This window comes from Balaenoptera borealis (genome assembly GCF_965194805.1).
Source record: "Balaenoptera borealis genome assembly, chromosome: 11".
Lineage (NCBI taxonomy): Eukaryota > Metazoa > Chordata > Mammalia > Artiodactyla > Balaenopteridae > Balaenoptera > Balaenoptera borealis.
This window is the reverse complement of record NC_138868.1, coordinates 48,240,172-48,256,511: the sequence shown is the minus strand read 5'-3', so window position 1 is coordinate 48,256,511 and position 16,340 is coordinate 48,240,172. Positions and strand designations below refer to the sequence as shown.

General features: G+C 53.1%; 1 protein-coding gene across 3 annotated transcripts in view; it reads left to right on the top strand.

Annotated features, from left to right (window-relative positions):
• TUB (TUB bipartite transcription factor) overlaps window positions 1-16,340 on the top strand; it is an 88,151-nt gene that overhangs the window by 54,661 nt on the left and 17,150 nt on the right. The window contains exon 1 of one of the 3 annotated variants that reach the window (XM_082341581.1): window positions 8,451-8,752. The exons of the other annotated variants lie outside the window; for them this stretch is intronic. Coding sequence (XP_082197707.1) covers window positions 8,715-8,752 — 38 coding nt within the window. The 5' untranslated portion in view covers window positions 8,451-8,714. Of the gene's footprint in view, window positions 1-8,450; window positions 8,753-16,340 lie in introns of those variants that run through there. 3 annotated transcript variants of the gene reach the window in all.

The window sequence follows — 16,340 nt, the reverse complement described above, 5'->3', positions numbered from 1 at the left end:
ACAGGCTTTGGCCAAGGCGAATAAATCCTTGCTGTTGTGACCACCCACAGCGCTTATGCTTCCTTTCGTATAATAGCTCCTCAGGGTTGCTGTGAGCAATCAGTGAGATAATACAGGTACCGCTCAGCACAGTGCTGGCTCCACACCAGGGCTCAATAAGTGGAAGCTCTAATTACTACATGTTGTCACATCCCCGTGGTGCTTTGGACTTTCGACACAGCGATCACAGGTTCACGTTCCTTCTCTGCGTTCAGCCTCACACACCCTATGCAGTAGGCAAGATGTGTATTGTCCCCACTTAATAGATGAGGAAACTGAGGCGAGCCCAGGCAAGTGGTTCCCTGGCCACCCAATGAGTTAGCAGCACAGAGAGGACAAGAATTCAGTTCTAAGTCTAGTGTGTTTTCACTACTGTGTGTTTCTTCTATAAAATGCAAGACTTTCATCCTTATTTCAGAGTTGAGCAGACTCTAATCACCTCCCTTTGTCTCCTAACAGCCCTGCTGTAAAGAGTTAAAATATCAGAGAAATGTAGTGCTGGAAGGTAGCCTTCGAGAACATCCCACCCCCTGAATTTCATGAGGCACAGAGAGGCCACATACTCACTCAAGGTCATATAGAATATCAGCAACAAAGCCAGGACTGGAATCTGGGTCTGGTGTTCTTTCATCTATACCTGCTGCCTCTGTAGGTCTTAGCGACTTTTCTCCCCATTTCAGAGATGAGAAAATCCAATCTAATCCCCTAGCTCTACCTTAGAGGACATCGCTTCTTCAGTGACCTTAGAATGGCTGGTGGCTTTAGAATCTGATTAGAATCTTATATTTATGAACCATTGGCAGCAAAAGGGAAGGGCCACGGAGCGAAAAGATGATGTGTTTGGGGTAATAAACTTTGGAAATAGTTTAAATTGCATTTCAGGGTCTGATTGCTCTTGCTAGAGAGATGGGTTTGCAAATTCAGAGTAGGGTTGTTTAAAATGTATTTCACATTTTAAATAACCGTGGTTTTCTTAGATGAGGGGGAAAAAAAACTGGTCAAAACCGCAAACTCATAGGCTTTTCTGAAAGGTTACAAAATAAAATGTTCTTTGCTGGAGGATATAAAGGCAGTGGCTCTCTGTTTGACAAAGGAGAGGGCTCTGCTAGATAAATCTTGCATTATGAACAAATGAGAACTCCCTCCCTCCCTTCCTGATCAGCTTAATTCATTGTTGCTTATCTGCAAATCCAATAACGCTGGTAAAACAAACCCTTCCTGCAGGCTGAGGACAGGGGCCTGGGCACTTCTCCTCAGAAACCTTTTCCTATTTATAACCTCAGCGCCTGCTCCTTGGAAAGCTGGTCTTAGATGCCCTGTGGGGAAGCAGGCAGGGATGCTGTGCTTCAGCTCCAGGTCTCCCAGCCACACCCCACCCCGGTCTGGGTCCTCTGAGCAGAAGAAGCTCAGCAGATCCTCAAAGTGGAGCTGGTAAACTGGGCAAAGAGCAGGTATTAAGTATACTTCCCGCACTTCCCCATCCCCCTCCAAGATATTGATAAATTTCCCGGCTCAAAATTGCCGACGTTTTTAATGCCTGCGTGCATTGGAGTGTGGCCACCTGGGTGCCACCTTGGTAATATATCATACTACATGAGGTGACTAAGGATATTTCAATTGCACAGCTTTTAAAATATTATTTATTAATTTACCAAACCCCTTGTGCACTGAGTGTTTGTCTACTGTCTGTCTCCCGCCGGCCACGGTGGCGGGGCGTTGTCTGTACTGTGGAGGGGTCCCCAGGAGGTCTAAGGAGCCGAAAGCTGGAGTTAAGAGGAAGCCAGCACCTGGAAGGAGGGACCACCTGAAAAGGAGGATGTGGTCCTAGGGTGGCCTCACTGATGGACTGGACTGCGTCTTTCTCACCCTGGGCAACTTTTCCTGAGACCATTTGTGCATGTGCCAGTGTATGGAGCTTCTTTATAGGACATTAGACTTTCCTACAGTATTGTATCTCATAAACCTGTTCCTCTGTCATTAAATTCCTCGTAAAGGATGCTCAGTGGTCCATCCTGTGAACGTAGAATTATTTACTTAACCAAGTCCCAACTGATAGACGCTTTGTAAACCCCAGCTCCTGCCAATTTCTCCCATTAGAAATAAAGGTGGTACTTATTCTTCTTAAGTGATAGTCCCTTTTAGAAACTGACTATGGACTCATTTTACCTTTCTCTGTACATAAACTTTTGACTCCAGTGCATGTTTCCCTTGGCTAGATTTCTAGGACAGGAATTAATGAGTTGAAGGTCTAAGACCATCATCGTTGGGTTTTCTCTAGAGGATAGCCATTACGCTGTGGGCTCTAGAACTCTCAGCTGCCTGAGTTTGATTTGAACTCTTTCACTTATTTCCTGTGGGACTTTGAGCAGGTTATGTAACCTCCTGTTTCTTCATCTGCAAAATGGGGATAGTAACAGTACCTACCTCATAGTGTTGTTGTGAGGATTAGATGAGAGAAGCCATGTGTAGCTGTTGGGTTGAATAGGCATGACTCATGAGATGGAATCATAAAGTCAACCTTATTTTTGTGTCCTGTGGTCTCTTTAATTTTATTCTTTGAGGCTGTTTTTTCCTTCTAAACCTAGATGAAAGTGAGGGTAAGTCCCATGACTTCTGGCTGTTTCCAGGTAACCAAAGGTTGTCCTGTCAGTAATTAATATGTTCTGTCTATTGTGATAAAAGAACAAACTTTAAACTTCAGAGTTACACCAGCTTCTCTTGCCCGTCCCAGTCTACTGCAGGCCAGCTGCTTGTGGGAGAAGGTCCATCCTGCAGTTCTGACCCTCTCCAGGGTCCAAGGTGAAGGCACAAAGCAGGAGAGGAGAGGAGAGGGGCAGGAAAATTCTTCCCTGACTGATATGCTGATGAGCTGGTGTCACACTCTCTGGGCTGTTGCTATCGTTGGGGTGTTTTGTGGGTTCTTAGGAACATTCCATCACTGGGATGTCTCCCCAAGCGAAGCTCCCTTGATGCGGGTGATGCTTTTTCACCATGGCTCATCCTATGGACCCATTCTCAGGCCCTGGGAAAGCTGAACTCATCCCCTCCCACACTGTGACCTCCCCCTGACAAGGGGGCCCTCTGGGCTGGGATCTAAGACAGTCACATCTGTTCTTCATGCTGGGGCCCACACTGGTCCACAGGAGATACTCCTGTATCCATCACCCCACAAACCTGAGAGCACAGGCTGACCCTGAAGCAGCAGCACCTTCTCAGCCATCAGGACAGGCGTGACTCAGATGCCCCAGCACTGTGGTCCCAAGACTACTGTGGCCACATACTGAGCTCTCCTCAAGCCCTCTCTCCGGATTGGAGGTGAAAGCCATAACCCCTCCACCCCTCCCACTCAGGGCTCACTGGACCCTGGTGGCTTTCTCTAAAACTGCTTTTCAACCTCCAACAACCCTTTTCTCAGCCTCCTATATTTTGTATGTACCAGAAATGTGCCAGCTAATGGTACGGCCTCTTCTCCATGTCACATTTGGTGGTATCCCACCTCACTCTGGAACGTGATACCTATTGCCTCGGAGCCTCACTGAAGTTCCATTTCATCACCTTATTGCCCATATTGCTTTCATGAAACATGTAGCGGGTGCCCAGCATAGAGTATGGTCTCCACAAATGATGGTCACATCTGATCCAATCTCATAGGCTCTCCATTTACACTGACTTCATCACCATTACATTTGGTTTTCTTCCTATTACTTTGTTTTATGCTTTCTGAGTCTTATGTTTCCTTTAGACTATGATCATTTTTTTTTCTTTTTTCCTTTTTTTTTTTCTGGTTGCGTGCTGTGGCGTGTGAGATCCTAGTTCCCCGACCAGGGATCGAACCTGCATCCCCTGCACTGGCAGCACGGAGTCTCAACCACTGGACCGCCAGGGAAGTCCCTAGACTAGGGTCACTTTTGTTGTTGTTGTGGAGATTTTTATTTGCTATTCTCTTAGGCAGTGAGACAAAATAGACATATTGGTTTTTTAAAAAATTATTTATTTATTTATTTATTTATTTTTGGCTGTGTTGGGTCTTCGTTTCTGTGCGAGGGCCTTCTCCATTTGCGGAGAGCGGGGGCCACTCTTCATCGCGGTGCGCGGGCCTCTCACTATCGCGGCCTCTCTTGTTGCGGAGCACAGGCTCCAGACGCGCAGGCTCAGTAGTTGTGGCTCACGGGCCTAGCTGCTCCGCGGCATGTGGGATCTTCCCAGACCAGGGCTCGAACCCGTGTCCCCTGCACTGGCAGGCAGATTCTCAACCACTGCGCCACCAGGGAAGCCCAACATATTGTTTTTAATTCTGCTAGTGGTTACCCTACATTTTTCCACAGACATCAGTAAGCCTATTTATCTCACTTTAATCATGTGTAATGGGGCAGTGGTCTTTGTATATTCTGCAGTTTGAAGGGGAATTTCAGAGGGCGCTCTCTGGCTGTGCATGCATGAGCCACCATCTTGCCATGACATCTGCCCAACAGCTTTGCAAGGCACTGGGCTCTGGTGTAGGGGGTTTCATCTCTGCCTTGGACTTTCCCATTCACCATCTAACAGTTTTCAATACCTCTGGTCTTGTCTCCCTTTATCCTCCATTTTGCTCCCAATTCTCTCTTTCTAAAAGGTACATCTGGACAGGTTACCCTTGGCTTAAAACCCTTTAGTGGTTCCCCACTGGCTGCAGGATAAAATCCAAGCCCCCCAGCTGGGTGCTCAGAGGACCATGTGACCTGACCCTTGTGCCACACTGAACCACTCACCAATATGCCACCACATTAGGTGATTTGTACCTAGGTTTGCACTTGCATTGGTCATAGACTCTCACATCCGCTGCCTTTGTTCATGTCATCCTCTTTGTCTAGAATGCCCTTTGGTAAAAGAGCCCAGGACCACGCCTGGCCAGCCATAGAATCTCAGGAACTGTTAAACTTCCCCCCCACTTCCTTTCTTATCTGTCTATCAAAACCCTCCTCAGGACTTCCGTGGCAGTTCAGTGGTTAAGACTCTGTGCTTCCACTGTAGGGGGGTTGTGGGTTCGATCCCTGGTCAGGGAACTAAGATCCCGCATGCCTTGCAGTGCGGCCAAAAAAAAAAAACAAACCCTCCTCATCCTTCAAGGTCCAATTCAACTGTCATCCTTTCTTATTCTCGGGAAACACTTGTCCTAACCTGACTCCCATTCCTTCAGTACCATTGGCTGCTCCCAACACTTTGTACACCTGGATTGTGACTCCAGAAGCTTGGTGCTTTCTGTCTCTCCTGCCAAACTGAAAGCTCCCTGAGAGCAGGGTTGAGCCTGACGCCTGCCAAAGTGCTGCATGGACCCTTGAGCCCAGTCGGGTTGAGCTGCTGTTTGGTTGATTGCATTGCCTTCCTCAGAATGCCAGGGTACGACGCCAAGCTACGAGGCAGGACGCCTTGGGACCTGGTACCCAATCTGAATAGATATTCTTTTATTATTTATATCCTTTTGCTTCCAAAATTGATGAGAGGTGGCCCACACTCAATAAAACAGTTAAATTAGAAATAGAAAATTTAAGACTCCACATGGAAGTGGCAAGGTGCCAAAATGCTAACCTTCTTCCTTGGATGAACGAGCCTTGCTGAGGGGAGCTTGCACCGGGGTCCTCTCCAGCGGGGATGGCAGATGTGAGGGTCTCCTTCAGGTTGTTTCTGTTCCCATGCATTCTTTCGCTCCACTCACAAACCGTGCCTATGTTTGAAAATGCCTAAGATGCAACGAGGAGAATTTAAATTCACAGCAAATACCTCATCCTTGAGGAACTGGACAGGTGGTGAGGAGGCCGTGTGGGTTTGCTATGTTTCAGTAGAGATAACCTTGTTCCTGGGCTAAATTTAGAAAGCTTAGGTACTTCTTCAAGGGTCCGTGTACAGCACAGCTGTATTTTAATCACAGCTTAGTACAGTATTCTTCACATTGCTTTCTGAAGTGGCTTTTTGGTAGAAGCCAAGGGCCTAGGCTTAAAATGTCAACCAGGGAAGTCATCTAAGCAGCAAAACCCACCACCAGTTCTGAGTTGAGTGTGGACACTCACACATCGCCGTAGAACTCACAGAAGCACCCGCTTAGATCCTCCCCATGCACACACATCAACATACCAACTAACACATGTTCCTGTGCAGACCCATTCTGACTGCAGGGACACCTTACACACACACACACACACACACACACACACACACACACTCACGCACACACGCATACATTGCACACAGCCCCACTGGCTCCCCCATATCCCATGTGCACACACAGCCTCGGCAGGAAGAGACACGGAGAGCTGTCTTATTTCTGCACCTCACTCTGACTCCAGATTTTGCTCCCTTAGGACAGAACTTAAAGTGTCTATTTAATAGATTCAATTACTCCAGGCTCCTGAGACCTTCCAACTTGATTCTGATTGCTTTAAGGTGTCAGATAATTTGGGAATAAAGGGGAAAAGCAGCCTCAGGTTCTTGAAGAGGAAGTCGTCTAAGCTCATCTCTGAAGTGGTAGCTGCTGATGGTCTGGAGGGTGGGGCTGACCTCTTGCTTCCGTGCAGGGTTCTGTCCATAGGTCCTGACAGACAGAGGCCCTCAGGTAGTGATTTGCTATGCTGCCTTGGTCTCCAAGGCAGGGACCAGTCCCTTTCTGCTGCCCCTCCTGGGAGCCCGACAGGGGTGAAAACGGAGGCCCAGGCCAAGTGTCCCAGCAGGCAAGGAAACAGCCCTACTTTTTGCCCCCTGCACCCTACTCTGGGGTGAATTTTTTTGTCTGCTCTCTGTCCCCATTGACAGTGATAGCTCTTGGAGGTTGATAAATAATCAGAGGTCACAGCCTTTGGCAAGCATCGATGCTGTGCCAGACGGAGATGGATATGACCTGTCCACTCCAGAAGCCTGAAGAGGGAGGCTGGCTGTGTGTGCATGCGTGCATGTGCCCTGCAAGAACTGTGATAGGCAGGAGGAAGCTAAGGACAAGGGCTGTGTGTGAATTCTGGCCTCACCATTGACCAGCTGTGTGACTTTGGGCAAGAACTTTGCCTTCTCTGTGCCTTAGCTTCTTCTGCTATAAAATGGGTATGATAATAGCACCTACCTCCTAGGGTGGTTGTGAGGATTACATGAGTTATAGTATATAGCTAGCACCTGATGCTCAGCAAATGCTCCAAATGTCCTGGTTATTGTTTTTATAGCAAATGGGTCAGGCTGCAAGGCTGGCAAAGTCCTGGGGTGGGGAGTCCCAGCTGTGGACCCAGGGCAGCAGGATGGGGCCCTCCCTCAGCCCATCTGGCTGTCCTTACACTCTCTCCCCACCAGTCAGGCAGTCAAAGGATCCCACATGGACACTCTTCTGGCATGGTTGGGGGGATGGCACTGCTGAATCCAGGGTACACATGAGGACACCCACCTGCAGTGTGGAGACGGTGCCCCTCAGCAGACCCCTCCAAGATCTCCTGGTCTCTCCTCCCTGCTTCTGCCAGCCCTGCTGTGGACTTGCTGTCCTTCACCTCAACATGCCACAGTTTGCTTTAAAGTTGGTGCTTGTCACAGCCAGGACCTCCTCAGTGCTCAGAGACTTTAAGATTATCTTTGTTGAGAGGTTTTTGCCTCCATTTAAGTGTGGCCCTTAGAAAGGGCTTTGGAGGGCAGAGGCCCTGGTTCCTTTTCAGCTCCATGGCTGTCAAGCTTTATGTCCTTGGGCATCTTAGCCTTCCTGAGGCTTTATTCTCTGGGAAACAGGAACAACTACTTGCCTCTCAAGGCTGTTGTGGAGATTAAGTAAAATAAATTTACAAGGGCTGGGGACTCAATAGACGGTAAATGTATCCTTGTCTTGACTCCTATAGCTTAGAGGGGAAGGACTCCTCCGGAATGAGGAAACACCTCCTTTACTAAAACCAAAGAAAGAAGGTTCCCCCGGCGGCATGTGAGAACTGGAGGCGGCAGGGAAGGGGGGAACGTCAGCCTCCATGATTCGGACCTGAAAGTTCCCCAGGACCTCTTTCGGTCTTTTTTGGCATCATTCCCTTCCTATACAACTGGGTCCCACCCCCTACTTCTCCCCTCCCCCTCCATTTGAGCATAGGTTTCCCATCCCTTAGTGGAGATAGGTAGGCCAGGTAGGCAGGTGTTAGAATTATCCCCGTTTCACAGGAGAAACTCAGGCTTGAGGTCGGAGACCCGCCCAGTGACAGCGCCTGTTCACCCAAAGTGGGCTCAGGCGCGGTCACCTGTGCGGAGCCTGCGGACCCGGGCTTTCTGTGAGGGGGATGGGGGCGTCTGGGACGCCGGAGCCGGTCTGGGGGTGGGGTCTCCGCCGGGGGCGGGGCGAGGGAGGAGGGGGCGGGCCGCCGCCGCCACCACGCAGAGCTCGGGCCCTAGGCGTGGAACCCAGCCCCTCTGGCGGCGTCGGGCGGTGCGGACGGCCTCTCCCGCCTTCACGCGCGCGCACGCCCGCCCGCGGCAGCCCCGCGCACTCCGCCGCTTCGCCCATCGCGCCGCGCAGGCAGTCGCTCGCCGAGCCCGCGGCCGGGGCCCTGGCGTGCAGCGCGGGCCTCGGCGGGGCCCAGCGCCCCGGCCCGGGAGGATGCGGCCCTGGGCGGCCCGGGAGCTGAGCAGGGCCCCCGCGCCGGCCCCCGCGGGCCCCGGCCTCCGGAACCGCAGCTGCCGCCCCGCCCCCGAGAGACATGACTTCCAAGCCGCATTCCGACTGGATTCCCTACAGGTACGCGGGCGCCGGCCCCCACCTTCTCTTCGACTGGGGGGCTCGGGCCTGGCCCACCACCCTCCAACGCTGAGGGCTTGGGGCAGGGTCGAGGGTGCCGGGCCAAGGTGCCCACCACCCCGAACTCGGAGCGCAGGGCTGGCTGGGGACACTGGACTGGGGCGCAGGGCAGCTGTACCCTCCTCATCTGGCCGAGCCCCGGGGGCGCGGGTTGGAGGCTCTGGGCCTTCCTGCCCCAACTTTGGGGGCCCCAGTGGACTGAACTAGCCTGCTCCGCTCCCCCACTTATCCGCCGGGGCTGCTGGAAGAGGCCAGTGCTCTGGGCCTGTGTGGGCCTTGTTGGGGCAGTCAGTGCCATGTGGCCGCCTGGGGAGGGAGTGAACGGTGCTGAGCCCCCTCCTAGGCCTAGCACACCGGTCTTACGCCAGTATAGCAGCGTACACACACCCATACATCTGCAGGCATGGATCCACAGGACCAAAGACTCTCCTGTTGGTCGGTTCACACACTCAGGGCATGAATTCCTGGAGACAGTCAATCCGAACCTAAAGCGCGCGCGCACACACACACACACACACACTGATTCTCGGGCTCACACAGGTGTACTCCTGCCTATCCGTGCACATACACATCCTATATTTGGGGAATACCTGCCTCCCACTACCCACACACAAGACTACTCATATCTTTCAGAGAGTCAGAAATCCACTTGCTAACTGGTTTATACCTGGACACACACCAACTCACAATACATGAGAACTGCTTTCACGTGCACCAGAACACCTAGGAACCCAGGCACACTCAGGGAAGTATGGCCACCTGATGTTCCCTGATGCTGTGGTCTGTCCCAAGGACAGCTGGGCTTTCCTGCCTGTGTGGAGGTCGGGGTGGGGGAGGGGTCCCTGGGGCTTGCACAGGTGCAGGCCTTTCTACATCCACTCTACTCCATTCTCTTCATTACCACTGGAAAAGAGCTCATTGCCATGGCAGCACCAGATCCTTGGCCACCCATTGGCTCCTTGGTTGCCATGGGCTACGGGGCTATCTCCAGGCCTCCCCTGAGAGGCATGTGTGTAAAAGGGGTGCCCGCTGCTAAGGTCCACTATGTTCTTGCTGGCCCAGGTGCACATGCTTGCGGCTGGTAGGCACAGACTCTCCAGACCTGCCTTGTAACGCAGCCTACCCTCAAAGGGAACTGATTCCAGTCACTGATAGAAAATAATTCTGACAGAGCTTTTCTATGAGTCTGTCCAGACAGCATCCAAAATGGAAACCAGCTGAAACCGCCTGAGGCTTGTTAAAAGCAGATCCTTCTACAAACAAGCACCTGTCACTGGCCTGGGGATTCAGAGTTTCTCTTGAGAATTGTTGTTGTCTCTAATCTCAGCACCTTTGGGGGTTTCAGGGCTTCCCAAGTTAGAATTTGTGGGTGCCCCTCCCACCAACACACACACGTGTGTGCACACACACAGGTCAACCCAGGGTTTCCGGCAGATGTATACAATCACACCTCAGAGTCTCACATAGACCAGGAGATTCTCCCATCAGGGGACCGGGGCTGTGCTGACTCAGGAGGGCTGTCACCCTGCACAGGGCATCCCGGCTGGGGGCACAAGTCGTTTCCGGTGCGTCCTGGCCTTCTTGACACATGTGGGCTAAGGACCTTCTAGAAGACAGTGCCGCCACACAGAGTATCATTAACCTTTTCTAATCACCCAGCAGAGGTGCCTGGACAGTGCCTGTGGGCTCAGAGGCCTCTAGTGCTGTGGAAGTACCTGAACGGGGGTGCTGATGGCAGGGTGGTGGCCACAGACTAACTCAGGAGGCAGGGAGGATAGGGGAAGCACATGGGGCTGGGATATGACGGCGTGTTTAGGATATGGCAAGTTGGGGCCCAGGCCAGATCGTGGTTCAAGAAAGCCTCTCCCAGGAGCCAAGGACCAAAGCAACTTGTAGAGTGAGTACACAGGTCTTAGAGAAAGTCTGCCTCAAACTGGGGAGGCTTAAGCCTGCCTCTGGGAAAGAGGGCCCTAGGGAGGTCGGGTCGTCTCTGGAAAATGGCTCTGTCCTCCGGCGGCGAGTGCCCAGGCACTGGCATCCTGCAGAGAGTGATTTGGCACTTGCCCCAGCCTAGGCCCAGCAATCCCATCCCCTCATTCCTTTCTTGAGCCCACACACTCCACCTGGAGCACAGAATCCTGCCACTCCGAAGCCCAGCCCCAACGAGCAGCTTGGCATCCTTGTGGCCCTGCCCTGTGCACTGTCCCAGGTCTCTGCCACCCTGCCTTCTTGCTCTGTGGCAGGGAGGGTAGGTGTCTAGCTGGGGGCGGGCTGTAGTCAGAAGTTGCCAGACTCTCTCCTGCCTTGCTGGGGTCTTTCTGAGCCTGCACTGTGCCTGGGAAAGCACTGGAGTTGGGTGTAGACTTCCAGAATGGGGAGATCTGGCTGAGAGGAGATGCAAATTGCCTTTTGCACTAGCAGGGCTGCTGATTGCAGTCAAAGCCACATGCCTGCCTGATTACAGAGAAAACTGGGACAGAAGGCGGCAAGGCAGTGCACTTGCAGATGAGGGGGATGGGTACTTGTGCACGTGTTTTCGTGTGGGGTTTCCCTCATGTCAGAACTGGAATGTGCCATTTGGCTTGGGGACCAGAGGTCGGTCGATATCTCGTTAGCTCTCCTGGTGAGGGTTCTGCTGTCTCTGTGGTGGTTGCACCTGCATCCCCTGGGCCCGGCTCCTTTTCTTTGAAGCAGTGACAGCTGGTGATAATCATCTTAAGGGTAATTGTGACTCAGTTTATAATGATCACGGATTAATCTCACATTCCGACTTAGAAGGGAGCCATTTAGTTTATAAAGTGTAACAATTGGAATAGCTTTTTGCCTTTTTTTCTATTATTACTACTAGATTTCTATTTCTGCCATTGTCTTCACCTGTGTTCTTGAGGAGCATTAACTGTCCCTGGTTCATGATTTTACAACTTTTTATGGGTTGTAGGTGGAGCGCCGAGAGTCAGGAAAGCCTGCTGCCCACAGGTGTATTGGAGGGTGGGAGTGATGGCCAGCCCTGTCCTCAGTGCTCTGTCTGCACGGTCCTGCGGCCGTTGCCCGGTGTCTCCCTCACCGGGCCGTGCACTCCTGGAGACCAGGGACTGCCTCTGGAGAGCAACCTGTTTGCCTGGCATGACCCAGCATGGACATGATGCCCACTACTTTGAATCAAAGTGGCATCCCCAGGTAGATTTTAGGACTTCCTGGCTTTCCTGGCGCCACACCTGTGTTCTCAGCATACCTGAGGGCTGCAGTACTCTCCCCTCACAATGGGGCTTTCTCAGTGCTGCTGGAAAAGCACAGCTCTAGGTCAGAGAATGAGAACCTCAGGCAGGAGTGGCCCTCACAGGCTGTCCAGTCCTCTGTGTGAATGCTCCCTGTAGCATCCCTGTGAACAACCTCCGTTCAGGTGGACGAGAACGTTAGAAAATTCTATGTTGCGGTGGTGAGCCTAAGCCCGTCTCTGGGTTTCCCCTCCTCTTGGTCCTCGTTAAGATCCTCCTGGTACGTCTCACTCTGCTTACTGGGGAATGGAATTAAACAAGACTCTGCTTAAGCAAGACTCTGAGTCTTTCAGTTCTCCCTCTGGGAGGAGCCTCAGAGGTGCCCAGACTCTGGCCCCTTGCTTCACTTCTGGCAACAGGAAGGAAGAGCAGAATCTCTGCTCCTAGTTCCACAGGGAGTCTCTCTCCTCTCCCACCCTGAGCGTCTTTGGGAAGTCTTCTTGCTGCTGCCTGGGGTGGAAGGAGCAGGACGCACAAGGTTGACAGATGATTCAGGGAGCAGGGATCCTGCGGATGCCCTCAGATTGGTCTCTGCCCTCCTCCAGCACGGATCCTGGAGCCGCAGGCAGGGTCCTGGGTGTGGCCTGTCCAGCTGTCCAGCACCGAGCAGAGTGAGGCTTTTATTTCCTCTCTCTGGACCCCTGCTCCTGTCGCTGCCCTCCAGGCCTCACCACCCCATGGGATGGCTTTGATACTGATCCATCACCTCAAGGCCTCTGTAAACAAAACCGCAGTCTTTCATCAGGCTGATGTCAAGTCCTGTCTCCCCCATTCTGCCTGCGTGGGAAGACCTGGGTTTGGGGGCCCACCTGTAAGACTTGACCACTTCCTGTTAGGTTTCCAGGGTCTTCTGAATTCATACTCTCTTAGTGAACAGTTAGTATCTCTTCTACTTTGTGTCACCTGTAAGTCTGCTGAGAGGGCTGCGTTGTGTCAGGTCATCGATAAACTCGCTAACCAAGAGAAACATGATGCTAGAAACCTCCTTTGATGATGGCGTGACCCATTGTTGCCAGAACCTTTGTCCGTCTGACTGGCCTAGCACACCGCTTACGTGGCTTTGTCTCGCCCGCATGGTATCGCTGCCGGTCCCTGCAGCTCCACGCGGAAGCCTGGCTGCACTGTCCTCCTGTCTTTTCCGATAGGCCCGCGGACGTGTGCCCTGCCTTGCTGGCACACTTGGCCTTGCTCCTAATCCTAATGGTCATGTCCCTTCTAGCTATTCAGTCGACCCCTTCCACAGTCTTACCTGGGGCCACACTGATCTGCACACTATAATTTCTTCCCGCCTCTGAACAGAAGGCTGTGTTTGCATGCTTCCAGCCTTAGAGCAGCTCCGCAGTTTCTTTTTTGTTCTTTAGAGATTCCCCAGCTCTGGCTCCTGGTCTCTGTTTGCATGGCTGAGCATTAGAATCACCTGAGTCACTTGCTTTAAAAAAGGAAGTGCAAGGTGGAGGATTCATTCTGGGGCATCTTCCCCAGCAGGTCTGAATTATCAGGTGAGGCTGAGTGCCCCCAGCAGTTTGGATTCACCTGGTAAGGTTGGGAGCCAGTGGCTGGAATGGAGACGCCTCATCCTGGGAGGCTGGAACTCTTGTGAGCAGCGGGGTCCTCTCCCTTCTGGAGCTGCCCCACCCCCATTCAGCCCCCACCGTGTGTCTTTCCCGCGATGTTCCAGTTAGCCACTCGGCAGCAGAAGCCACAGATCTAGACATGCTGGGTGGGCGGGTGGGGTCTGGCATTCGCCGCAGACTCTGCAGCCAGGCACATTGGGTGGTCTTTCCTCCCCTGACAGCCCACTTCCCTGATTGCCTGAATCCAGCAGGGGCAGGTTCCACTGTGACTGAGGGGAAGGAAGGAGGGCAGAGGGCGGGGAGTGGGCATGGAGAGTGGGTCTGCCCTGAGGTTGGCCTGGCCGCCAGGCCTCTGGTCAGCTCTGGTGGATTAGCTGCAGCATGGAGGTGGGGTCTAAGAGAGGGGGGCACCCGGCTTCCTAACTATGTTGGCCAAGTCTGGCTTTTCCAGCCATGGGAGAAATGTCCCTGACTCTTTTGTTGTCACACATGGTTCACTCTTCAGATACCTGTCTGGCGCCTCAGAAGAAGTAAGGGGATGTGGAGGGGCTGTCTCCTGGGAGGTGAGGGCGCCACTTGGTTGGCCTTTCGCAGAGCAAATGGACGGGTGGACACAGCAGACCAGGTTTCTCTGGCCTTCATGAGCCAGTGACTGGTGTTTCCCTGGGCCTCCCTGGTCCGCCCCTCAGCAAGAGGTGACCGTCGTGAAGGAGCCGCCAGGGTCATCTGGGAGACCCATCCATCAGTGCCCTGTCTCCTGTCTGAGTCTCCTGGCGGGGCTGCAGCTGGCAGCCTGGGCTTGGCAGTGGTTCCATAATAGGAGGCCGAGTCATTAAAAAGCCATTATTGTCTGCACTCAGGGTTATCGTTTAGTGCTGTCTAGAACAGTGCGGTCAGAAAGAGGCAGGCCTGGGTGTGTCCTGAGGAAGGAAGATGCCTAGGAGAGATTCCGTCGTAGGAGATGGGAAGGCAGGGACATGTGGCGCACGGGGAGGGGAGGGGGACTGGGCCTGCTGCGGAGGAGAGAGGAGCTTCGGTTCTGCTCTCCCTGGAGACGGCCATCATTGTTGTCATTGTTCAGCTGTGTGCAGGGGATTCTTTGTCATTCACCAGGGACAGATGTTGTGCGCTCCGTATACATTGTTGTTGGGCAGAAACACCACCCGGTACAAGCTTGCCTATGCTGGGTGAGTGTGGTCCACCTGGTGCCTTTGTGGCTCTCCTGGAAACGCCATGCTGTGCCAGGAGCCTGCTGTCCGGCACGTGGTGCTGCCACTCTCGGAGCCGCCTCATTTAGCTGGGTTGTCGGCCCTCCTGGATGGGTCTTGCTCAGCCAGGCATGTTCTTGTTCACCAAGCACGTGTTGCTTCTCCCCAGCCCTGCATCCTCCACTCCTGCAGCGTGCCTGGTGGTGAGGGAAGAGGTGGGCAGCTCTCCAGGCACTTCTGGGGTATCCGAGTTTTTGGAATCTCTTCCGAAGCCTCACCATTGTGTTCATCCATCTTTCTTTGAAGGCCAGTGACTAAGTCCATTCTACCTATAATCGTACCTGCTGACCAGTGTTACTAAAGCCTAAGGCTCTTTGTCATTCTCCCCCATCAGGGAATGGGGTGGGGACAGAGGAAGAGGAAGTGATGCTTTCATGGAACTGCGTGCCAAGTCCGTGGCAGTGGGACAGTGGCCTGTGGTAGGCAGACATCCTCCCCGCATGGATGAGGACATGAGGGGAGCACTGGCTGGAACCACCTTTTGTCAGTCGAGCAGCCACTGTGACCAGCAGTTTGGAGGTGGCATTGCTAATGTGAGCTTACCTCTCAGCGGGATGTCGCCCCTTCATATTAGGGGTCAGTGCCTTTCGTGGTGTCGGCACCATGGAAATAATCGTCTGTGTCCTGCTCAGCCAAGCCCAGGGCTAGGGACGACCCAGATGACTGCCCCCGGCCCTGCCCTGTGAGAGTGCAGTGGCTCGCGTCATCCCAGTGAGCCAGGAAATGGCCTCTCCTGCTGGCAGGAAGGGGAGGAGCCAGCACTGCCTTGTGGAGGTGACATGGGCTCCTGTGGCCCAACCACCAGGACATGCCTGAGATGGCAGGCCGCCCCGTGTGGGCCAGGCACAGAGCTTGGCAAGCAGGGTGCCTTTGTTTTGTTTTTTTTTTTAAGTTATACAATTTTTATTTATTTATTTATGGCTGTGTTGGGTCTTCGTTTCTGTGCGAGGGCTTTCTCCAGTTGCGGCAAGTGGGGCCACTCTTCATCGCGGTGCGTGGGCCTTTCATTATTGCGGCCTCTCCTGTTGCGGAGCACAGGCTCCAGACGCGCAGGCTCAGTAATTGTGGCTCACGGGCCTAGTTGCTCCGCGGCATGTGGGATCTTCCCAGACCAGGGCTCGAACCCGTGTCCCCTGCATTGGCAGGCAGATTCTCAACCACTGCGCCACCAGGGAAGCCAGCAGGGTGCCTTTGGATTTCAGGCCCCGTTGCTCCTCTCGGCCAGGTGGCACACAGAGCCAGACTGTAGTTGTCACCCATATCCTGGAAGCCACAGACCACAGTGCACAGTCGTGTTTGCACGCTCACCCTTTGAAGATGTTTTGCCCTCGCATTCTCCATGGAGGTGGAGAGGCAGGAGGAGGAGTTGTGGCCTCTCGGACCTGACAGGGCTCCCAGGCACCCTGCTCAC